Here is a 25,089-nt window from a genome sequence, read left to right as displayed (position 1 = left end):
AAGAATGGAGTCGAGGGAGATAGGACAAATTTCAGGCAGAAAGAACAGCAAGTACAAAAGTCCTGAGGTAAAGGGGGTGGTGGTACGGCCAGGAACTGTCAGGGAGAGAGGGATGTTGGGCCAAGGTCTGAGGGGAAAGAAAGGTTGGATAGATGAGACCTTGAGAACCATGGGGAATTCCATTCTATGGGCAAAATCAGATCTAGAACACCTAGTATTTGCCTCTTCACCCCCAACTATCACTTCATAAATCATCAATTTGTGTAATAATCCATCACTGTGCCAGGCACTGTGCTGGAGGAAAGGGAAGGGTTTCCCCACCCACCCAGCTCTTGGGGAATGGCGTTGTGCTTAAACTAGTTTCCTGGGACTTGCCAATGGGCAGTGGGTTAATCACCAGTATCACTACCAACATAATAGCAGCACCTAAATTCTACGGGGAATCCTCTGCTCAGCTTTACATGAATGACCTCATTTCATCCTCACAGCCCCGTCGGCTGGGGCCGTTGTTATCCTGCTTTAGCCAAGAGGAAGATTATAAAACGGGGAATGACGTGATCAGATTTATGCTTTAACGAAACAAAGGCTTCAGCTGCACCCACCTTCCCTTTCAAACCTCACAGCAGCCCTGTGTGCTGATTATATGACCCCACACACACAAGAGGAAGGACCTAAGGCTCAGAGAGGTCAAATCTTGGGAGGAATAGAGCTATGACTCCAGCTCAAGGTGACTCCGGCCTTAACCTTGCCCCACGCTGGCAACATAGAGAAGCAAGTGGGTGAAAGCAAGGAGGAGGCCGACTGCTGGGGGACGTTGAGAACTTGGCCCCCGGCCTGGAATCTGGCCTCCAGATATTTTTCTGGCCTGAGCCCAGACCAGCCACCCTCCGGCCCTCCCCGCCTGGACCGCTGCCCCGTGGAATGAAGTCTGCTGCTCTCTCTGTCCCTGTGCGGGGAGAACCCGGGCCCGAGTGCCTTCTAAAATCTATTATTCATGGGGCCGAGCAGCCCTGGGCTTCACGGCCCCACACAAGCCCTCCAATCCCCATGCCGCGACAGCCCCACGCAGCCCCCTCTCTCTCATCTGGGGGCGAGAAGGTCAAGGCGCGCCCTCTGGACCCGCCAGGGGTCACCCGCGGCGCCTGAGCTGCCGACTGTGGCTGCGGGGTGAGAGGACGGTTTTGCTTCTCTCTGACGCCGGCTGCCTCTCTCTCTCTTCCCCGAGAGGGGCAGGGGTGCAGGAAGCGAGGAGCTGCAGGGACCCCGGGAGGGCATGTGGCTGCCTGGGGACACCGAGCCCCTCCGTCAGGATCAATCACCCTAAGCCTGTCTGAGGAGCTGCCGGCTTAAGAGCAGCTGTGAAAGCTGCCTTTGTGCCTGAGGAGAATGAGCCACGAGAGGACTGGGGACCCCGGGAACCCCTCGGACCTCAGCTCCTGAGATCAGCGCTGCAGAGAAGACCCCAGCCCGGCCCCCAGGGTCCAGCCAGGCTGGGTGTCCACGTCATACCATGGGAGCTGCCCAGGGGAAGAAGGTAGGAGCTCCCAAGGGTCCTGTGGGGGCCCTGGACACGGGAGGGGGCTGCATCTACCAGGTGGGAGTCCTCACACAGCACCCACCAGCTCCTTGAAGCCTCAGCCAGGCACTGCCCGCCCACCTCCCTCCCTGAGCTCACAGTAAAGATTTGCATCTAGAAACCTGGCTGGGGCTCAGGGCAAGGCCAGCCTCTGATCCTTCCATCTCTGAAACAGACTTCCTGGTCTTATACTCACACACCCCTTTACTGCCCTGCTACAGGCTCCCTAACCAACCCCTGCCACCACCACCACCACCCCCAGCCTCGGTTCAGGTGGATGCAGGGTCAAGGAAAAAAAACCAATGATCACTGTAATTAAGCTGGCTAACCAACTGTCACCAGGTGTGGTAAAGCTGTGGGCAAATGATTGACGCTCTCTGTGACTCATTTCGTCATCTGTGAAGTGGGGACAATAGTAATCCCTACCTTAGAGGCCGGCAGTGAGAATTTAAAGATGTGAAGTGTTTGACAGAGTGCCTGGCCCAGAGTGGGCTATATACAAGCTGTGATCTGTTGTTAGCAGGACTTTCATGTTATTTCTCATCACCTCCTCAGTCTGGGATCTCAGCTGGGGAGGTTATAGCATAGTCAGTGCAGCATTCCTTGGAGTGTGGGAGGGGGCTTGTCAACAGTCACCTTCTCACGCTGACGTCAGAGTCTCTGAGGAGGGACTGGGACTCTGAGTCTATTCACCTGCTTTCAGGGGGCTCACAGCCCATGCCGGCCACAACTGTGATCCCAGCAGTGAGGTCAGGCTGCCCAGGTCCCAGCTCATCCACCTACTTACTGTGAGGAACTAAGCCTCTCTGGATCCCAGCTCATTTGTAAAGTGGAGCTGGTACCCATCTCGTGGGAGGTTCCATGAAATGTCGCCCTTCAAGCACTTATGATGCTGCCTGACAAGCAGAGAGCCTGATACCACAGAGGCTCTAATCCTCAAACAAGTCATGATGGATGACCTGCTGCGTTAAAGGCAGGGAACTGAGGCTCAGAGGCAAGACGTGATTTCTTAGCCAGGGTCATGCAGCTAGAGGAGAAAAGGGAAGGATTTTGATCCCCTTCTGCTTGACTCCAAACTTATGGCCAACCCAGCCCATCCTACATTTTTCAGATTTGGAGACAAACACATCATGGACCACAAGGAGGAAGCACTCCGGACTTCAATTTCCCCATTTGCAAAAATGGGAGTGTTAGGCTAGAGGACCCCTAAGGGCGTTCTAGTGCTGGCTTCTGCTTTCCACCTCCCTTGCTTCATATGCAGAGTCAGGCCTGGAAATTTCTGCCTCCCTTCAGCATCCCCAAAAACATCTCCCCCTGAAAACTTGATTATCCTGGGGCTGGCACTTCCCCCATGCAATGCTTACTCCTGCCTGCAGGGGTCAGTGTGGGTCAGCTGCAGTCAAGGCAGGTAGGTGACCTGACACAGCCTTTGGGAGTCCCAAAGATGCCTTCCCAGCCAAGCCTTGAGCCCCCGCCCTAACCAATCCCCACTTTCAGGAGCACTGTTCCTGCTCCTTCTCTCTGCCAGAAGAGAATGAGCTCAGCCTCTAGACCCTATCTGTGCTGACCATGAAGGTGGAGAGTCATCTTGGAGACCAGCTTCCCAAACCTAGAAAAGACCCTAACAAGGTCTAGCAAGATATACCTTGAGTACCACCTCCCTATTCTCTCACATGTGGCAGACATCACAAATTGATCCCTGCACATTTTCCCACTAAGTCTAGAGAGCCTCACTGTCCTCAATACAGCAAACCGGACTCCCCTAACAGTCAGTCAGAATTAGCCCCCAGGTTGAAAGCCATGCTATCCATGGGCCCAGCCCCTTCCCACGCCTTCTGGGAAAAGCCCTCCCAGAGAGAAAGAAGCAGGGAACTGTGATAGGAACGGCAGCTTTAGAGTCAGCCAGACCTGAGTCAGTTCCTCCACATCCTCGTTACCTTGGGCAAGTCACCACACCTCTCTGAGTCTCATATTCTACTTCAATAAATGAAAGATAATAGGAGTTACCATTGTGGCTCAGTGGTAACACACCTGACTAGGATCCATGAGAACGCAGGTTTGATCCCTGGCCTCTCTCAGCAGGTTAAGGATCCAGCATTGCCATGAATTGTGGTGTAGATAGCAGACATGGCTTGGATCCCAAGTTGCTGTGGCTGTGGCATAAGCCAGTGGCTATAGCTCCAATTCAACCCCTAGCCTGGGAACCTCCATGTGCTGCAGATGCAAAAAGACAACAAAAATTAAAAATAAACAAAAGATAATAATCCTCCTCAGATTGTTGTAAAACCTAAATGATAGCATGCCTGGGAAAAAATAGGCACATATGCAATATTGCCTCTTCCTGAAGTGGACCCTCTCATAAGTACATCCTCTTCTGAGCCTCACAAGTCTTCTTTTGAGCCAATGAGGGCACCCATATCACACCCAATGGCTGATGAAAAAGCTGAATCCCAACAGCCATAACTTCCCCAGCTTCTCAGTGGTGAACCATCGAGGAGCAAAGGCTGCGAGCAAGCTAGGTCAGGCTCTCTCTGAGCGATCTTTCATCTGTGAACCACCCCCACCCAAAGCCCCATGTGCCCACCTCTTTCTCTTTCTGGAGGCAACAATCCCACTGGCCTCTGGGTGATGTGTAACAGGCTTGCTGTGCAGAATGTAATCACCCTCACCCTTGCATTTATTCTCCCACTGGCTTGTCCTGTAAAGTTCTCAGATCCCGTCCCACAGTTATGGTTTGTTTGTTTTTTATTACTCAATTTATTACATTTATAGTTTTACAATGATCATCACAATCCAATCTTATAGGATTTCCATCCCACAACCCCAGCACATCCCCCCACCCCCAAAACTGTCTCCTTTGGAAACAATAAATTTTTCAAATGTCTGTGAGTCAGAATCTGTTCCGCAAAGAAGTTCAGTCTGTCCTTTTTTCAGATTCCACATGTCAGTGAAAGCATTTGGTGTTGGTGTCCCATGGTACGGCTGACTTCACTTAGCATGATAATTTCTAGGTCCATCCATGTTGCTAAAAATGCTGGTATTTTTTTCCTTTTAATGGCTGAGTAATAGTCCATTGTGCATATGTACCACCTCTTCTTGATCCACTCCTCTGTCGATGGACATTTAGGTTGTTTCCATGTCTTGGCTATTGCAAAGAGTGCAGCAATGAGCATCAGAATACATGTGTCTTTGCAAGTCATGGTTTTCTCTGGGTAGATGCCCAGGAGTGGGATTGCTGGATCAAATGGTAGTTCTATTTTTAGTTTTCTGAGGAATCTCCATACTGCTTTCCACAGTGGTTGCACCAATTTACAATCCCACCAACAGTGTGCTAGGGTTCCTTTTTCTCCACACCCTCTCTAGCACTTCTTGTTTGTAGACTTTTGGATGATGGCCATTCTGGCTGGGGTAAGGTGGTACCTCATAGTGGTTTTGATTGGCATCTCTCTAAGAATGAGTGATGCTGAACATCTTTTCATGTGTTTTTTGGCCATCTGCATGTCTTCTTTGGAGAATTGTATGTTTAGATCCTCTTCCCATTTTTTGATGGGGTTGTTTGGTTTATTGGTATGGAGCTTGTGGAAGGTGTTTATTAATTTTGGAGATGAATCCCTTGTCAGTGGATTCACTTGCAAAGATTTTCTCCCATTCTGTGGGTTGTCTTTTCATTTTGTTTAGGGTTTCCCTTGCTGTGCAGAAACTTTTCAGTTTGATTAGGTCCCATTTGTTTATTTTTGTTTTTACTGTCAATACTCTAAGAGGTGGATCTGAGAAGATGTTGCTGTCATTTATGTCAGAGAGTGTTTGGCCTATGTTTTCCTCTAAGAGTTTTACAGTGTCTGCTCTTGTATCTAGGTCTTTAATCCATTTGGAGTTGATTTTGTGTATGGTGTTAGGGAGTGTTCTCATTTCATTCTTTTCCATGTGACTGTCCCGTTTTCCCAGCACCACTGATTGAACAAGCTGTCTTTTCTCCATTCTGTATTCTTGCCCCCTTTGTCATAGGTGAGTTGGCTGTAGGTGTGTGGGTTGAATTCTGGGCTTTCTATCCTCTTCCACTGATCTATATTTCTGTCTTTGTGCCAGTACCATATGGTTTTGGTGATTGTTGCTTTGTAGTACAGTCTGAAGTCAGGCAGCCAGATTCCTCCAGCTCCATTTTTCTTCTTCAGCATGGCTTTGGCTATTCTGGGTCTTTTGTGCTTCCAAACAAACTTTAAAATGTTTTGTTCAAGTTCTGTGAAAAATGTCCTTGGTGATTTGATAGGGATTGCACTGAATCTGTAGATTGCCTTAGGTAGTATAGTCATTTTGATAATGTTGACTCTTCCAATCCAAGAGCATGGTATGTCTTTCCATCTAGTTGTGTCATCTTTGATTTCTTTCATCAGTGTCTTCTAGTTTTCAGAGTACAGGTCTTTTGTCTCTTTAGGTAGGTTTACTCCTAGGAATTTTATTCATTTGGATGTGATGGTAAGCAGGATTGCTTCCCTAATTTCTCTTTCTACTCTTCCATTGTTAGTGTATAGAAATGCCATCGACTTCTGTGAATTAATTTTGTATCCTGCAACTTTGCCAAATTCATGGATGAGCTCTAACAGTTTTCTGGTAGAGTCTTTAGGAGTCTCTAGGTATAGTATCATGTCATCTGCAAATAGTGACAGTTTCACTTCTTCCTTTCCAATTTGGATTCCTTTTATCTCTTTTACTTCTCTGATTGCTGTGGCTAGGACTTCCAAAACCATGTTGAAGAGTAGTGGCAAGAGTGGACATCCTTGTCTTGTTCCTGATCTCAGCGGGAAGTCTTTCAGCTTTTCACCATTGAGAATGATATTAGTTGTGGGTTGGTCATCTATGGCCTTTATTATGTTGAGGTAGATTCCCTCTATGCCCACTTTCTGAAGGGTTTTTATCAGAAATGTGTGTTGGACTTTGTCGAAGGCTTTTTCCACGTCTATTGAGAGGACCATATGGTTTTTCTTCTTCAGTCTGTTAGTGTGGTGTATCATACTGATGGATTTGCGGATATTGAAGACCCCTTGCATCGCTGGGATAAATCCCACTTGATCATGATGTACAATCCTTTGAATGTATTGTTGCATGTGCTTTGCTAGCATTTTGTTGAGGATTTTTGCATTGATGTTCATTAGTGAAATTGGCCTGTAACTTTCTTTTTTGGTGGTATCTTTGTTTGGTTTTGGTATCAGGGTGATGGTGGCCTCATAGAATGAGTTTGGGAGTATCCCTTCCTCTGCAATTTTTTTTGAAATAGTTTCAGAAGGAGAGGTGTTACCTCTTGTCTAAACGTTTGATGGAATTTGCCTGTGAAGCCATCTGGTCCTGGACTTGTGTTGGTTGGAAGTTTTTACATCGCAGTTTCAATTTCAGTTCTTGTGATGGGTCCGTTCATCTTTTCTGTTTCATCTTGGTGTAGTCTTGGAAGATTGTACTTTTCTAAGAATTTGTCCATTTCTTCTACGTTTTCCGTTTTATTGGCGTATAGTTGCATATAGTAGTCTTACGATCCTTTGTGTTTCTGTGATGTCTGTTGTTACTTCTCCCTTCTCATTTCTAATTTTATTGATTTGAGTCCTCTCTCTTTTTTGCTTGATAAGTCTGGCTAAGGGTTTATCAATGCTGTTGATCTTTTCAAAGAACCAGCTTTTCATTTCACTGATCTTTTCTATGGTTTTCTTTGTTCCTATCTCATTGATTTTTGCTCTGATCTTTATGATTTCTTTCCTTCTAGTAACTTTAGGTCTTGTCTGTTCTTCTCTCTCAAGCTGCTTTAGATGTAAAGTTAGCTTGTTTATTTGAGCTTTCTCTTGTTTCCTGAGGTGGGCTTGTATTGCTCTAAACTCTCCTCTTAGAATGGCTTTTGCTGCATCCCATAGGTTTTGGAGTGTCGTATCTTTGTTGTCATTTGCTGCTAGGTATTTTTTAATTTCCTCTTTGATTCCTTCTGTGATCCATTTGTTGTTTAGTAGCATGTTGTTGAGTGTCCACGTGTTCATGTTTTTTGTAGTTTTTTTCTTGCAGTTGATTTCCAGTCATATAGGGTTGTGGTCAGAAAAGATGCTTGATATGATTTCAATTTTTTTTTGTCTTTTTGCTATTTCTTTGGGCCGGTCCCATGGCATATGGAGGTTCCCAAGCTAGAGGTCGAATCGGAGCTGTAGCCACCGGCCCACACCAGAGGCACAGCAATGCGGGATCTGAGCCGTGTCTGCAACCTACACCACAGCTCATGGCAATGCCAGATCGTTAACCCACTGAGCAAGGGCAGGGACTGAACCCACAACCTCATGGTTCCTAGTTGGATTCGTTAACCACTGCACCACAACGGGAACTCCAGATTTCAATTTTCTTAAAGTTACCAAGGTTGGATTTGTAGCCCAGGTTGTGATCAATCTTAGAGAACATTCCATGTGCACTTGAGAAGAATGTGTATTCTATTGCTTTTGGATGGAATGTCCTATAAATATCTATTAAGTCCATCTGGTCTAATGCTTCATTCAAGGCCTGTGTTTCCTTATTGATTTTCTGTCTGGATGATCTGTCCATTGCTGTCAGTAGGGCGTTCAAGTCCCCCACTATGATTGTGTTATTGTCAATTTGTCCTTTTAAGGTTGTTGGCAGTTGCCTTATATATTTTGGTGAACCTATGTTGGGTGCCGTAGATATTTAAAATTGTTATATCTTCTTCTTGGATTGATCCTTTGATCATTATGTAGTGACCTTCTTTGTCCCTTAAAATATTCTTCATTTTAAAGTCTATTTTGTCTGATATGAGTATTGCTACTGCAGCTTTCTTTTGATTCCTGTTTGCATGGAATATTTTCTTCCATCCTCTCACTTTCAATTTGCATGTGTCCCTAAATGTGAAGTGGGTCTCTTGAAGACGGCATATATATGGATCTTATTTCTGTACCCATTCAGCCAGTCTGTGTCTTTTGGTTGGGGCGTTTAGTCCATTAACATTTAAGGTAATTTTTTCTTTTTGTCCTTTTGCCTTTTCTAGAGCCACTTCTGCAGCACATGGAGATTCCCAGGCTAGGGGTTGAATTGGAGCTGTAGCTGCCGGCCTATGCCAGAGCCACAGCAATGTAGGATTTGAGCTGCATCTGCAACTTATACCACAGCTCACGACAACGCTGTATCCTTAACCCACTGAGCAAGGCCAGGTATCGAACCCGCAACCTCATGGTTCCTAGTCGGATTCGTTAACCACTGCACCACGACGGGAACTCCTAAGATAATTATTGATATGTATGTTCTTATTGCCATTTTATTAATTGCTTTGGATTTTTTTGTTGTTGTTGCTTTTTTTCTTCCCTTCTTCTCTTGTTCTCTCCTATTCTGGTTTGATGACTATCTTTAGTGTTGTATTTGCATTGATTTTTCTTATTTGTTTGTGTATCAATTGTACATTTTTGGTTTGCAGTTTTTCTGAAGTTTTGATATAGGTGTTTATATACACACGAGATTGTTTTAAGTTGTTGTTCTCTTAATTGCAATTTCATCTCCAGTGTCCTGCATTCGTACCCTCCTCTTCTCACAATTTCTGATTTTGGTAGCTTAATTGTGCATGGATGATTTCATATCTTTACTGTATATATACCTTTACTGGTGAGCCTTGTCATTTGTGGAATTTTTGTTTCCTGTTGCTGTCTTGTCTTTTCTGCCTAGAGAAGTTCTTTTAGTATTTGTTGTAAAGCTGATTTAGTGTTGCTGAATTTTCTTAGCTTTTGCTTATCTGTGAAGATTTTGATTTCTTCTTCAAATCTGAATGAGAGCCTTGCTGGGTAAAGTAATCTTGGTTGGAGGTTTTTTCCTTTCATCACATTAAGTATATCATGCCACTCCTTTCTGGTCTGCAGAGTTTCAGCTGAAAAATCTGCCAATAACCTTATTGGGGTTCCCTTGTATGTTATTTGTTTCTTTTCCCTAACTGCTTTCAAGATTTTCTCTTTGTCTTTAATTTTGGTCAGTTTGATTAATATGTGTCTTGGGGTGTTCCTCTTTGGTACTCATTGCACTTCCTGGATTTGAGTGAGTGGTTCCTTTCCCATGTTAGGGAAGTTTTCAGCTATTATCTCTTGGAATATTTTTTCTGTCCCCTTCTCTCTCTCTTCTCCTTTTGGCACCCCTATAATGCGTATGTTGGTGAATTTAACATTGTCCCAGAGTTCTCTGAGACTCTCTTCATTTGTTTCCAATCTTTTTTCTCCTTTCTGTTCCACATTTGTAATTTCTTCTAATCTGTCCTCCACCCTGTTTATTCATTCTTGTGCCCCCTGGATTCTGCTGTTAGCTGCTTCTCATGAATTTTTTATTTCAGTTATTGTATTTTGCATCTCTTTTTGTGTAAGTTTTATATCTTGTATCTCTTTGGTCAGTGTTTCCTGTAAGTTATCCATCTTTGCCTCCAGTTTATTTCCAATGTCTCACATCATCTTCGGCATCAACAGTCTAAAGTCTTTGTCCTGGAGGCTGAGAATCTCCTCATCACTTAGCTGATTCTGGGGATTTTTCTTTCTCCCTCATCTGAGTTATAGTTCTCTGTCTTTTTATTTTTATAGGTTTTTTGGTGTGGTGATCTTTTTACAGATAATAGAGTTGTAGCCTCTCTTACTTCTAGTGTCTGCCCCCTTTGTGGCTGAAGTTAGTACAGGGGCTTGGTGTAGGCTTGGGAGTGACCGATGCTTGCCCACTGTAGGTGGAGCTGATTCTAATCCCTCTGGTGGGCGAGGCTTTGTCTCTGGATGGGATTAGAGGCAGCTGTGTGCCTAGGGGGTCTTTAGGCACCCTGTTTACTGAGGGATGGGGCTGTGATCCCTCCTGGATTGTTGTTTGCCCTGGGTCTTCTCAGTGCTGATGCTGATGGGTGGGGCCAGATTTTCCCAAAATGGCCACCTCCAGAGAAAGGCATGGCTGTTGAGTATTCCTGAGAGCTTTGCTTCCAATGTCATTCCCCCACAATAAGCCATATTCACCCCTGTTTTCCCAGGAGGTCCTCCAAGAACTGCAGTCAGGTTTGACCCAGATTCCTATGGAGACTTTGCTTTGCCCTGGCACCCAGTGCATGTGAAATTCTGTGTGCACCTTTTAAGAATGGGGTCTCCATTTCCTCCAGTCCCATGGAGCTCCTGCACACAAGCCCCACTGGCCTTCAATGCCAGATTGCTCAACATTTAGTTGTAAATTTTGTTGTTTTTAGGAACAAAGTTGAGCTCCAGCCCTTCTATTCCACCATCTTAATCCCCAGACCACAGTTATGGTTTAATCATAGTCCTCAATTAACAGCTCTGGAAAGCCCTTGGTGATGTGGTCCAGTCCCCTCTCCATTGAACAGCTTGGAAGACTGAGGCCAGAGAGGCAGAGGATTTTCACAGGGCCAGGCAACCAGAACCAGGGCATTTCTGCAATGCCTGGCAGCTCCAGGCACATAGGAGGACTGTGGATCCCCTGCCCCAGTACCAGGAAGGGGAGACAGAGTGGCCCCTTGGAGATGATTCCTGCCCACTCATTGGACCCTCTCCTGGTACCTAACTCTATCCACCACATCTTCATTCACTCCCACCCCAGCCTCCCCCAGAAAATTATTAGCTGGGTACCCACTGCCCTGGGATGGGAGCTTGGCCAAGGATGGAGAGGGATGGTCCCTGCCCTCCTGGCCTTCTCTGTTAGGTGGGGAGACTGACAAGTATTCAAGTAATGATAGGTGAGAACAGTCCTGTGACAGTAGAGATGGGGCTGAGTGGTCAGGTGAGTGTCAGGATCATCTCCAGCCCCAGCAGGTAACTGGCCTGAGGACTTCAGGCTGGAGACAGTGCTTAAATCCCCATAACTTGGAGTTCACTTAGAATGCCATCTACTGCAAGGAATGGAAAGCCCAACCCCAGCAGGTCTAAACAATAAGGAATTGTATTGGGTTTCCTAAGCGGAAGTCCAACGGCTTGGTCATATCTCCAGGACTTTTTCCTAGAAACCCATAGCCAAGGTTCCCATAAACTGGCTCAAATTAAGTCACATACCCATTCCTAAGGGCATTGGCTTCACTTGGAATCCTGAACCTGTTGCTGGCAAAGGATGGAAATGAAACCGTGTGATTGGCTGAGGCCAGTCAGAGCCTTTCCCACCCCAGCACCCCCCGCCCCACCCCAGGGGGCTGGAGCCCAATCCCCCACTGATGTTCTCCCAAAACTCAATGAGGGGGGTAAGATGGACACTGGCATTTAATCATAATGTCCCACGTGGGGAGAGGTGGTGGTATCTCTGACCACAGTGTGAATAGAGAGACTGAAAGGAAATTGAAAAGTTCAAGGGCATAGCAGAAAGAGTGCTGGACCAAGAATCAAAACACAAATATTGTTGCTTCCATTCCTCCTGGGCAAGTTATGAACTTCCCTTGAACTCAGCATTTTTTAATCTGCAAAGTGAGTACCCAAGGCACTGTCAGGATTTTTGCAAGAAAGTGTTTTCAATACATGGAAGCAGTGTTTCTAACTGTTTGGAACATTCCATTGACCAGTCAGGCATGGACTGATTCTATAGAAATGAGTGCAGGCAACATGCCCTGTATGGGGCCTTGTTTTAAGTCCTTGCATTACACAGGGATATCGCAGTACCTTGTTCTGAAACAGATCCAGGAAAAGCAACTCCTGTGGGCCTCAGGCACTAGCTGAAGATTCAGAGACCAACAGAGACTGGGTACTCAGTTCTCATCCCCCAATCATCAGCCATGTCCCACCTCCAAGGCCGCAAGCTTCCGTGGAAGCTCTGTCCACTCTGTCCACTGCCTCATGGGCTGTCTCACACAAGCCCAGCACCCAAGGCCAGAATCTTATTTCTACCTTTAAAGGGACTGATAATAAAAACAACAACAAAAAAAAAACTACTAAATGATACCCTGAGAAAATATTACCCATAACAGCTCACATGCACTGCAGCTTTTGCAGCAGTTCTCTATTTGAATTCTCCAACAGCTCTTGGAAGTGTGTGCTTTATGCCCAAACCATAGGGGGCATGAAGAAAGGGGACAAGAGGCTCCAGGCTACCCAGCTAGTAAGCAGTGGAGTGGAGACTCAGACCGGGCAGTCTAAAGAGCCTGACCCCTCGCCCATGAAATCCAATCGGTGCTTATGAACGTGGGTTCCTGAGCAGGCTGAACTATATGCAGATCCCACCTCTCTAAGCCTCAGCCTCCTCATCTGTCGAATGGGTTAATGATTTCACCCTCCATACTAGGATGAGGCGAGATGCCTGGCACACAATAGGTGCTCAGGGATGGTGGGGGATATTGTTCCTGCCACTCTGGAAGCTGCAGGTGGAGCTTCAGCAGAGAGAGGCCATCTGCATCCCCAAATCGGCAGTGTAATAATCCCTTGAAGGCTTGGACGCTGAGCACTCACGAAAACATTCCTCCAAACTCAGCACCACCCAGGCTTTTCACTTCCCTAAACGACTCTGTTGACGTTTGCCAAGACACTCATGGCTTTGCATTCATCTTCATTAGATGAAAGTTTCCTTGGCTGAAACAAAAGGGGAAAAAAATAGGGAAAATATGGCCAAATTTGATAAATGGCCTGGAAAGGAGTGTTTGTTCTCACAGAGCCCAAAAGGCACACAGCTGGCTAGGCCCCACTGGCTCCCTGAACAATTATCCCCACCAGTGATGGATGGGCCCCACGCCAGCCCAGGTCCAGAAGGGCTCCCGCTCGCCAGCCTCCAGCTGAGCGAGGCATGAGGACCTCGTTAGGAGACCCTTACCATCCTTGCCAACCCACCACCTCCACTCTGTCCAAGGCTCAGGCTGCTTCCCTGAGGGAAAATAAGGCCACACACAGCACCATGGGAGTGTACCCCTGGGTCCCCAAAGGACTCCTGGGCTCAGAATGGGAGGCTCGGGGACAAGAGAAGGTTGTCAGCAGCCCATGGGGAGGGAGGGAGATGATGTCCCCTCCTCACCTTGACAAAAGCAGAGACCTGCTCCCACCAGCAGCCTCCTTGCTGAGCCCTGATCTCTCCGCCTTTACTCGCCCAGCCAGCTGCCTGGGAGGCTCTCCCGATGGCAAGCCATACATCCAGCCCTTCTCTGGGTTTGAGCCCCAGCAGTGCTCCGGTAAGGGTTCTTGAGCCAGGTGTGTCCTGGGTTCTGAGGGCACACCTGACAGTCTATCACACAGTATGAGGGAAGAGGAGGAGGAACAGGAGCAGGAACAGTTTCTGAGCCCTGACCCCTGGCAGCCACCAGGCTAGGCACTCCCACTGCTTCCCTCCGGCCCTCCTGGCCCAGCAGGGCAGAGGCTGCCACACTTTGTCATGGATGCTCTGGGCTCAGGGCAGGCTCTGCCCTACCCTGCCTGACCCTGAACTAGGCACACCAGCTTCTTTTCCTCTTATAGTCCTCAGGAATGCCCCCCATGTTCTCATCCCATTTCACCCATCAGGACACTGAGGCTCAGAGGACACCTGCAAGGAAGTGGCAGGGCCAAGGGGTTGCCCTGACATCTGCCCAGCCAGGCAGCCCTCACTTGGGCCGGGCATGTGGCATCCTTAGCTCAAATCCTCTGCATCACCCTGCAGTCCCCATTACACAGATGGGGAAACTGAGACCCTTGTGTCAGGGTCAGGATTCTTTTTTTTCTTTTTACAGCTATGTCTGAGGCATGTGGAAATTCCCAGGCTAGGGGCTGAATCAGAGCTACAGCTGTGGCCTCTGCCCCAGCCATGGCAACATCAGATCCTTAACTTGCTGAGCGAGGCCAGGGATCCAACATGCCTCCTCCCAGAGACAATGTCAGGTCCTTAACCCTCTGAACCACAGTGGGAATTCCATATCCGGATTCTTTAGAAAGCACCCAGACCAGGGGATAAGAGGACTTAGGGTCAAATTGAGGCTCTGACATTCACATACTGTGTGATGGCCAAGCCTCAGTTTCCTCATCTGTAAAATGGGGATGAAAATAGTGCTGCATTGCTATTACTGATTTAAAGACTAAATGAGAAACACTTGAAGAGACTTGGAGGCACACCTTCCTCTTTGAATCTCTTTCCACATCTGGGAACTAAGGGGGTTGGATTCAGTGATTCTCATTGTTCCTTCCAAATGGTAGAAATGACAGACTCCAAACATCTTTTAGGAGGAGGTGGACACCTTTCTGGACCTATTGGCTGGAGCCCAGAAATGAAGTTCAAGGACCCACTGACCTTGTCACTTTGTCTTGAGCAGGACCCAGTGCAAAATGAAAATGGGGGAGAGGGGGGCCTTTGCTCAAAAATTATTAAGAATCATAAGACATGGAGTTCCCATTTTGTCTTAGTATGTTAAGAACCTGAAATACTGTTTGGAGGATGCCGGTTCGAAACCTGGCCCCACTCAGTGGGTTAAGGACTGGCGTTGCTGTAAGCTGCAGCATAGGTCACAGATGTGGCTGGGATCCGGCATGGCTGTGGTTGTGGCGAAGTCTTCAGCTGCAGCTCCAGTTCGACCTGTAGCCTGGGAACTTCCATGTGCTGCAGATGTGGCCATAAAAAGCAAAACCAAACAAACAAAAAAGCATAAGACAGTGATCACAGAGCATTAATCCAAGCACAGAGAGCCCTTATGAACATGGGCCCTGGGTGACTGCACACCCAGGTCACATGCCCACAAAGCCAACCCCCACCATTAGTGGCAGCCAGGGGACACAGTGCACAGATACCAGACCCCTGGGCATTGTGGGATTAGGAACAGCACACATGCTGGACTGTAAGTGTGGCTTTCCAAACCCTAAACTTTGTCATTCAGTTCCAGGCCCCATTTTGTTCCATCTGTTCAACCTGTTTTCCTGGCCAGCATGAGCAAATTGGTAAACACACTGTCCTCCCCTCCTCATTCTCCCCATCCTCAGTATGGCCTGGCCCGAAACTCTTGAAAAAGTTGGAGTCTGGAGTTCCCATCATGGCACAACAGAAATGAATCTGACTAGGAACCATGAGGTTGCAGGTTCGATCCCTGGCCTCACTCAGTGGGTTAAGGATCCAGCATTGCCGTGAGCTGTGGTATAGGTTACAGACACAGCTCAGGTCTGATGTTGCTGTGGCTGTGTTGTAGGCCAGCAGCTGTAGCTCTGATTCAACCCCTAGCTTGGGAACCTCCATATGCCACAGGTGTGGCCCTAAAAAGTAAAGAAAGAAAGAGAGAGAGAGAGAAAGAAAGAAGAGAGTTGGAGTTGAATTTTGGGTGGAGGAGTGGGGGGAGGGGCGGGAGGGAGAGGGTGGAAGACTGGGGGAGGAGAAGAGTGGGAGTGTAATGGCAGCAGCTGGAAGGGGCATTGGAAGGCAGACAGAGTGACCTTTGGAAGCAGGAAATGGGCAGAATTTTCCTGTCCCCCAAAGCCACCTTAATTCTTCTCCTCTGCCCTTGCCTTCCCCAAGCTGGGTTCAGGAGCCACCTGAACAGATGTACAGGTTGGGCACTGCACAAAAGCAATGCGTTCAGGGATGAGTAGGGGAAATCCATCCCCCTCTCTACCAGTGGAGGCTTGTGCCCTGGTGCTGGTTAGGTTTGCCCAGAGGCAGGAGTGTTGTTTTGTAATCATATAAAAAGCTTTTCAATCACCCTTTCCAAGACTAAAACTTTTCCTGTCCACAATTATGGCTGGAAGTCCAGCTTGGGAGAGAAACAAATTGAAGGAGAAAGAAAGATATCAGCTCAGCTGACACATCTAGGAAGCCTTCCCTGCGTGGACCTCAAATGTCTACACAGGATGAGGGGTTTAGATAAGCAGGGTAGAGGCCAGCTTGTCTCAGAGCTGCGTTAGCATAACTGGGCCCACCTGTTTTACTAAATTTGGAGGATTAGCAGGGGTAGCAGGGTAGGGACCAAGGAGGTCAGAAGAGGGTACAGCCTCCCCAGGGGACACCCACTGTCCTGCAGACTAGGGCCAACCCCATTACGCCCTCAGAGCTCTCTCCACTTCGTAATTTCATATTTAGTTCAGTGACTTATCCATGAGGGAAGGGAGATTGAGTTTAATGTTGGATTTCCGACTGTGTCCTCTGTACCTAGTACATAGTAGGTGCTCAGCAAATTGAGAAAGGAAGGGAGGGAGAAAGGGGGACTGGGTCTCATGGAAGTGACTCAAGGGTGGGGTTGAGGGCCAGGCTCACTGAGGAGCCACACAGAACCTAGGTCAGGTGGGGAGGACACAGCTGGGTGCCTCCTCTTCCCACACAGCCCCTCCTTTCCCTCCAATGGTTTTGAGGCTCTGATCCACATTCCCATGTTCCCCATTTGCCCTCCGCCTGCCCAATACACACACTCACACACACATGTACACACACACACGCATGCACACACACACAGATTTTCTACCTACACAATTTCCTGGCCAATGCAAAATTGCTCATTGATTGTTGATCATTCACTGGACAAACATTGACAGGGCACCTACTGGGTCCCAGAGTCTCAGGCACCGAAGACAGACCAGTGAACAAGACTGAGGCCCTGCCCTGGGGGTGCACAACGCAGCAGGAGAGAAATGAGTCACAGCGATGACAGGCCAGTTGCTGTGTCCTCTGATGAGGGAAGCTGAGAGCATCTGGAGCACAGAAGGAGCTACAAAGAGCCAGGAGCAGTCAGGGAAGCTCCCAGGTGGCCCTCTGCTTCCTCCTACCTTCACTGCACGGCACTGCTGGATGGTGGCCAATGCCTGCGAGAGGGACTGAAACCTCCCCAAGTGGTTCAGAAGCCTAAGGAGGTACAATTCCTCTCAGGCCTCCATCCTCCTCATCTGTAAAATTGGCATTTCCCAAAGAAGAATAAGAAAGCGTTAAAGTAACTGAACTCCCACAGAACCCTCACCCCAGAGGCCCCGTCTTCTCCATTTCACCGAGGCAAAAACCCAGATTCAAGGAGGTGAGTTTACTGCTCAGGATCACACAGCACAGGAGTTCCTGCTGTGGTGCATGGGTTAAGGATCCCATGTTTCTGAGGTGGCACGGGTTCGATCCCCAGGCTGGTGCAGTGGGTTAAGGATCCGGCATTGTTGCAGTTATGGCTCTAAATCGATCCCTGGCCAGAGAACTTCCATATTCTCAGGTGTGGCTAAAAAAGAAAGAAGAAAAAAAAAAAAAGATCACACATCCAGCAAGTGTCAGAGCCGGGACTTGAATCCAGAGCCATCTGGCTCCTTGGCCCATGTCCTCACTGACTTGTTTTCTGAGTGTTGGGATGAAACCGTGCCATCTCTAGCCAGAATAAATCTTCACCTGGTGGGTAGAGTTACCAACTAGTAGGGGCTCCAGTTCTGCTGGGAGTGGGGCTGAAGAAGGAACTTCAAGTACAGAAGAATTTAGTTTCAGTCGTGAAAGGGCTTGGAGGTGGGGCAGGAGGGGCCAAATCAAAAGCCAGCTTTTGAGAAGTCAGAAACCCAAAAGCAGCTCCCACGCTGGGGCCCCAGATCTGATTTCAGAACACAGCGTCTCCTAAGCCCACATGAAGGAGGGGCTTTGTTTAAGTGAGAGATCAGATCTCAGTGCCTGGGGCAGAGGAAACCAGCAGGTGAAGAGCTGAAACTTCTTCATCTAAAAATCTAAGAGGATGGAATTCCTGTTGTGGCTCAGCAGGTTACAAACTCAACTAGTATCCATGAAGATGCAGGTTGGATCCCTGGCCTTGCCCAATGGGTTAAGGATCCAGTGTTGCTCTGATCTCTGGTATGGGTCACAGACACAGCTTGGATCTGGCCTAGCTGTGGCTGTGGTATAGGCCAGGGACTACAGCTCCAATTCAACACCTAGTCTAGGGATTTCCATATGCTGCAGGTATGGCCCTAAAGAGCAAATTTTTTTTTTTTTTTTGTCTTTTTGCCATTTCTTGGGCCACTCCCGCGGCATATGGAGGTTCCCAGGCTAGGGGTCTAATCGGAGTTGTAACCACCAGCCTACGCCAGAGCCACAGCAACTCGGGATCCAAGCCATGTCTGTGACCCACACCACAGCTCATGGCAACACCAGATCGTTAACCCACTGAGCAAGGGCAGGAATCAAACCTGAAACCTCATGGTTCTTAGTCGGATTCTTTAACCACTGTGCCACGACGGGAACTCCGATTTTTTTTTTAATTTAAAAAAATTAAAATAAAATAAAAATCTATGAGGAGCCAAAAACAATCAGTAGACTGCTCCAGGAAAACCAAGAAGGGCTGGCTTGGTCTTGGTAATGTCTCCCAAGGAAACTCAGGATGGGGCCTTGGTCTTCCATGAGGGGTGTCACACCCAGAACCTGCAGAACTCAGCCACAAACTGGGAGGTGACTGCTGTCTTGAGGGGCCACCCTGTGGGGTTTTCCTAATACACCTGATCTCTTGGGAACACTGTGGGGCCGTATGATGTGGCAAGTGTTCATGGGAGTCCTGCCTTCAGGCCCCAAAGCCCTGAAGGGGTCGGTTTTTGTAAATGCCCCATGGAGACTCCACAATCACACCCAGGCACTAGAAAGGCTGGGTGGCTGAACACAACAGACGTGTTTTCGCTGACATTCTGGAGGCTAGAAGCCTGGAATCAATTGTCAGCAGAGCCATGTTCCCACAGAAGGCTCTGGGGGAGGATCTATTCTTTCCCTTTGCTCTTGCTGGCCCATGAGGTGCCCTCCAACAATTGGTGAGCGAGTCAGCAGACTAAGGAAATTCCCATGAGCGCCCAAGATGTTGGGAAATAAAGACAGGTTGTGGAAGGCTAGCACGTGGGGCCCTGCGGCAACTGACCGCCATGAGAGTGGTCTTTTTCTTTCATCACATTGATGATATCCTGTTAACCTCAGAGTCTCTTTTCAGTTTAAAAGTAACAGCCCCATGCCTGTGGCTCATCTGACTGCACAAGGGATGGCTGGTGAATACAGACAAAACACCAGGACCAGGATTATCTATCAGATACTTGGGTGTTATCTGGTTGAATAAGACAAGCATACTCCCGACCCACCACCCTAAACATTTACATACACGGGCTTTAGGAATATTAACTTAGGGACAGTCTTGTGAATTGGACATGACCAGTCACCTGGAAGGGTTTGATGAGGGCCTGTAGCAATGGCAAAATAATGAGTACCCTTGAGCTTCTGGTCCTAGCCATGGAAATGGGCAGAGCAATGATACAGTGTGATGGAACAGTGGTTAGATGCCATCTACAATGTGTGACAATGGGTAGAAGATGTTATAAAAGGTCTACCCGTGGTGTTGAGCGATGCAGAAAACAAAATTCAAGGTCTAGAACCTCTGTGCGTGACATACAGAAGCCCTAGGGACATCGACAACGCCCACAGAAACTACTTTCCCAGCCATGAAGTTCAGGAATAGGCCGATAAATTGACCTATGCTGTCATTTACACCTTCCCTACAACCCCACTGCTCCTGGGCTAACTGAAAGGATGGGTGGACTACTTAAACAGCAACTACACAGAGAAACTCGCTCTTTCAACATGCAGAAATATACCAGGAGCAATTGTCCCATTTCCTACCCTATGTCAACTGAGAAAAAAAATAGTCAACACACCCCGAGTTCAGCTGTTTTTGCTCTTGCCCCAGGATCTACCCTCAGAGGGGGACATACAAAACGGCCCTGGAATCGACAGGTAAATCCCTGTGGTTTGGCTTTGCTGTCTCATGGGGAATAAGACTAGAAAGGGACTTAGAGATTTCACCTGTATTCTACCCTAGTCCCACTTAAGACTGTAAGGTAATTCATCTCTGCCCCTTACTAGAGAAAGGTGCCATTCTGTTAACATCGTCTCCAGCATCCAGCACCAGCTGTGGGAACTGTGGGTGGATGCGGGTGGACAGGCAGTATGGAACTGCAGGCCAGGACACAACTGGGCAGGGGCAGTCTGTTATCTCAGAATGCTATTCTGCTTGAACTTTGCTTAATGGTCTTGATCTTCCCCTTCCTGTGCCTGTTTAAACATCTTACATTCCATCCCTGCTGTGAGCCACTGGCTGACAGTAGTGGCCTCAGGGCTAAATGAGTGTGACTGCTGGGTCTGCAGTCCTCCATTCTCACCCTCCTTGGGACTCCCATGAAAAATTGACGCAATAAGCACCTGGCTCCAAAGGCTGCCCACCCCTTGGACTCTGTTTCGTTTGTGTTGTATTTGTATTGTGTTTGGCTACAGTGCTCCTTGTCATTCTGATCTCAGGAATATCACAGAAGAGGGGAGGACCAAGATTGTAAGGGTTGTACAGGGTATCTGGAGTGGACTGGATGGTCAGGCGACTCAAGACAGCTGTTGTCTTGCTCTTTGTACATCCCATGTGCCACCAGTCCCTGCCTCACCTACACCCTAGGCACGTGAAAGTGCTTGCCCCCTGCCCCAGCTGGTGATTGTTCTAATCCTTAGGCCAGAATGGCTCCACCTGCTAGTTCATTAAAGGGAAACATACACCTTTGTGATGCTCATTAACCTGACAGGGCTGTGAGGGACGTGCCCAGCTCTGGTTTCCCTGGTAACTGATGAGCCAAGGTGACGTCAGTTCCCCTATAAGTGTCAGGCTCCTCCTCCCCAGAGTAGTAAAGATGGCTGTCATCTCTCCAGCTTGCTGCGCTGGGCTCCACTGTGATGTCACCCAGGAGCTTTTGCTTTGGATAAGCCTTTCATGTCTCTGTCACTGTCTCTGGGCTCTTTGGTCTCATTGCTGGTCAACTACAAGGCCTGCAGGGTGCAGCCCAGCCAACACCCTCCCTCCTTCCTGTTTCGCAGGTAAAGCAGAGTTTGTTTTCTTTGTGAGTCTGTTGCTGGTTTGCTATATACATTTGTTTTTTAGATTCCACATATAAGTGACATCTTCCAGTGTTTGGCTTTTCATCATTGTCTGACATAATTCACTGAGTGTGGTGTTCTCTAGGTGTATCCATGTTGCTGCAAATGGCTGGATTTCCTTTTTTTTTTTTTTTTTTTTTTTTTTGCTTTTCAGGGCCGCACTTGGGGCATATGGAAGTTCCCAGGCTAGGGGTCGAATCAGAGCTATAACTGCCAGCCACAGCAAATATAGGATCCAAGCCTCATCTGTGACTTACACCACAGCTGATGGCAATACCAGAATCCCAACCCACTAAGTGAGGCCAGGAATTGAACCCATATCCTCATAGATACTAGTCAGATTCGTTTGCACTGCACCACAATGGGAACTCCTGAATTTCATTCTTTTTAATGGCTGCATAGTATTCCATTGTGTATACACTATATATATATACATATATATCTTAATCTGCTTGTATGTTGATGAGCATTTGGGTTGCTTCCATGTACTGCTGTTGTAAATGGTGCTACAATGAAAATTGGGGTACATAAATCTTTTTGAATCAATGTTTTCATTTTTTTCCAGATTTACACTGAGAAGTGGGATTGCTGGATCATACAGTTTTATTTTTAGTTTTGAAGAAACTCCATACTGTTTTCCATAATGGCCAAACCAATTTACATTCCTACCAACAGTATGCAAGGGTTTGCTTTTCTCCATACCCCTGCCATCATTTGTTATTTGTTAACTTTTTGATGATAGCCATTCTGGCAGGTGTGGGGTGATATATCATTGTGGTTGGTTTTGATTTGCATTTCTCTGATGATAAGCCATGTTGAGAGTGTTTTCATGTGCCCATTGGCCATCTACATGTCATCTTTGGAAAAAATGTCTGTTTAGGTCTTCTGCCCATTTTTTGATGGGGTTGTTTCCTTTTTTTTTTTGGTATTGAGTTGTATGAGCTGTTGGATGTTGAAACCATGCTGGTCATGTTGTTTGCATGTATTTTCTCTCAGTGGATTGTTTTCATTTTGTTGATGGTTTCCTTTGCTGTGCAGGAGCTTTTGAGTTTGGTCCCATTTGTTTGTTTTTGCTTTTATTCTTTTGCCTTGGGAGGCAAGGGGAATATTGCTGTGATTGTGCTGTGAGGTCCTCTCTGCCTTTGCTTCTGGGAGTTTGCTTGTTTGGGGTCTTGCATTTTGGTCTCTGGGACATTTTGAGTTTATTTTTGTGGTATGAGGGAATGTTGTGAATTTGTTGCTCTGCATTGTTCTCCAGTTTTCCCTGGTACCACTTAGTGAGGTGGCTATCTCTTTTTCTATTGTATGTTCTTGCTCCTTCACAGCTTTTCCTCTTTCAAAACCAAGTCTTCTATAAATAGTGATGGTTTCAAAATGTACGCCTTTTACTTGTTTTACTTGTCTAATACATTTTTAAGTATGTTTGAACTTTTGAAATGTTTTTTAGTGTTTAAAAAAAAGGAACACTTCCCACTTCATTTTTTGTTAAAATAACTTTGACATCAAAGTTCAAGGACAGCGAAAGGAAAGTAAATTACAGGCAGGTCCACTCTTGGACATTGATAGAAAAAAGTCCTAAGCGAGGGAGTTTCCTTGTGGTGCAGCAGGTTAAAGATCTGGTGTTGTCGCTGCTGTGGCACAGGTTTGCTCTCTGGCCTAGGAACTTTCACATGCCCCAGGTGTGGCCAAAAAAAAATCTTTTTTTTTTTGTCTTTTTGCTATTTCTTGGGCCGCCCCTGCGACATGTGGAGGTTTCCCAGGCTAGGGGTCGAATCGGAGCCATAGCCACCGGCCTACGCCAGAGCCACAGCAACGCAGGATCCGAACCGCGTCTGCAACCTACACCATAGCTCACAGCAACGCCGGATCGTTAACCCACTGAGCAAGGGCAGGGACCGAACCCGAAACCTCATGGTTCCTAGTCGGATTCGTTAACCACTGCGCCACGATGGGAACTCCCCCCAAAAAAAAATCTTAAGCAGGGTTCCAAAAGCCCACAGTCAGGTCCTGGTGCCACTAGAATTGTTTAGAGCCCGTGTATTACAGACATCTCCTCTCTGAGTCTAGCCTGGGCCCGAGCAGGTAAGAGACTCAAGCCTGACAAGGCCACGGGCTTCCTGTCTGCATCCTGGCATTCCAGAGCCAGGCCAGTCAGTGGAAAGTTCCAGTGGCAGTTTTTCCAGAGATGTCCCATTCAGGCCCTCAGCCAGGTGAACACTGGAGAGAGAGATGTCCCAGGGTGAATTTCCTGGCCCAGTCTTGCCCACTGGCACTGCGGTCTGCAGGCACCCCTCTGCCCATAACCAGGGGTCTCCAGCCTGCAGAGCGCTGGCCTGCCTCCCCAGGAAGCCACAGGCACCTGTGGGAGCTAAGCCAGGGCCTGGTGGGGCAGGTGTGACTTGTATACATTGGACTGGCTGTAAGGGCTGAAGCTTTCTGCCTTCTACCTCCTGCCCTGCAAAGACCCTGCGGTCCCAGGGAAGGGACTTGGCAGCCATGGGAGGCTGGGTCATTGGGAGAGCTGTGTAGGGAGTCTCTTCCAGAGAACAGGGTCTCCTCCAAGCTTACCCCCTCACAGGGAGTTAAGGGCCTGAGAGTACCTAACCCTGGTGAGGTGGGGCAGGGAAGGCTTCCTGGAGGAGGTGCCAACTAAGCAGAGCCCTGGAGGAATGAGCCAAGCCTAGAGGAGGGTGACAGCATTCCGGATGAAGGGAGAGAGGCAGAAGCAGGGCCAGAGTAGGTGGATGCTAGAGAGGAAAGGACAGTGGGGGCCAGAGGTTGATAGGCTCCCAGGGAACCAGGCCAAGGAGCTGAGAGTGAGGGGTCTGAGGTTAGCCAGTTGGAGTCAGTATTAGTGTTGCATTAGGAGCTTGGGCCATGAAGTCAGAAGAACCTCAGTTTGGCTCCTGGCTCTTCTGCTCACTAGCTTTGTGAACTTTGCTACCTTCTTAATCTCTCTGGGCCCCAGCTTTCCCATTTACGAAATGGGTTAATAACAGAACCTATGAGGGAGTTCTCTTCGTGGTGCAGTGGAAACAAATCCGACCTGTATCCATGAGGATGTGGGTTCAGTCCCTGGCCTCGATCAGTGAGTCTGGGATCCTGCATTGCTGTGGCTGTGGTATAGGCTGGCAGCTGTAGCTCTGATTCGACCCCTAGTCTGGGAACTTCCATATGCTGTGGGTGAGACACTAAAAAGCAAAAATAAATAAAATAATAGAACCCACAGAACACAGTACTTGGCACCCAGTAAGGGCTTAACAAACGGCTACTTTTTCTTTCTCTCTCTCTTTCTGCATCCTCAGCATATGGAAGTTCCCAGGCCAGGGACTGAATCCAAGCCACAGATGTGGCAACACCACATCCTTAACCCACTGTGCTGGGCCAGGAATGGAACCTTCACCTCCACAGGGACTTGAGCCACTGCAGTCGGATTCTTAACCCACTGTGTCACAGCGGGAGCTCCCTTCTATTCCTTTTATCTGATCAAAGAGTCAGTTGGTTCCCTTGGGCTGGCGATGGCAGCTTTGCCAACCATCAGGAGTGTGTGTCCTTCGAAGAGATGAGAACTGAAGCCCAGGAATGGGGGTGATAATGGAGGAAAGGGGGAGAGTAATAGAAACAGATCTCTGTGCCCCACTGACTGCTGAGAAGGGAGTAGCTCAGCGGTGGGTCCCTATGCAGAAGAGTGCACCATGCTGTGTGTACATGAGGGT

General features: G+C 47.8%; 1 protein-coding gene across 2 annotated transcripts in view; it reads left to right on the top strand.

The window, feature by feature from the left end:
• The first annotated feature begins 1,044 nt into the window (after nucleotides 1-1,044).
• The window catches only part of FAM107A (family with sequence similarity 107 member A), a 98,519-nt gene continuing 74,474 nt past the window's right edge, over nucleotides 1,045-25,089 (top strand). The window contains exon 1 of one of the 2 annotated variants that reach the window (XM_047778257.1): nucleotides 1,045-1,534. In XM_047778257.1, coding sequence (XP_047634213.1) covers nucleotides 1,511-1,534 — 24 coding nt within the window. In that variant the 5' untranslated portion in view covers nucleotides 1,045-1,510. The remainder of the gene's footprint in view (nucleotides 1,535-25,089) is intronic. The other variant, XM_047778236.1, reaches the window with a different exon arrangement.

The sequence above is a fragment of the Phacochoerus africanus genome, chromosome 1 (assembly GCF_016906955.1).
Source record: "Phacochoerus africanus isolate WHEZ1 chromosome 1, ROS_Pafr_v1, whole genome shotgun sequence".
In the NCBI taxonomy this organism is placed as follows: Eukaryota; Metazoa; Chordata; class Mammalia; order Artiodactyla; family Suidae; genus Phacochoerus; species Phacochoerus africanus.
This window is presented reverse-complemented; position numbering and strand designations above follow the sequence as displayed.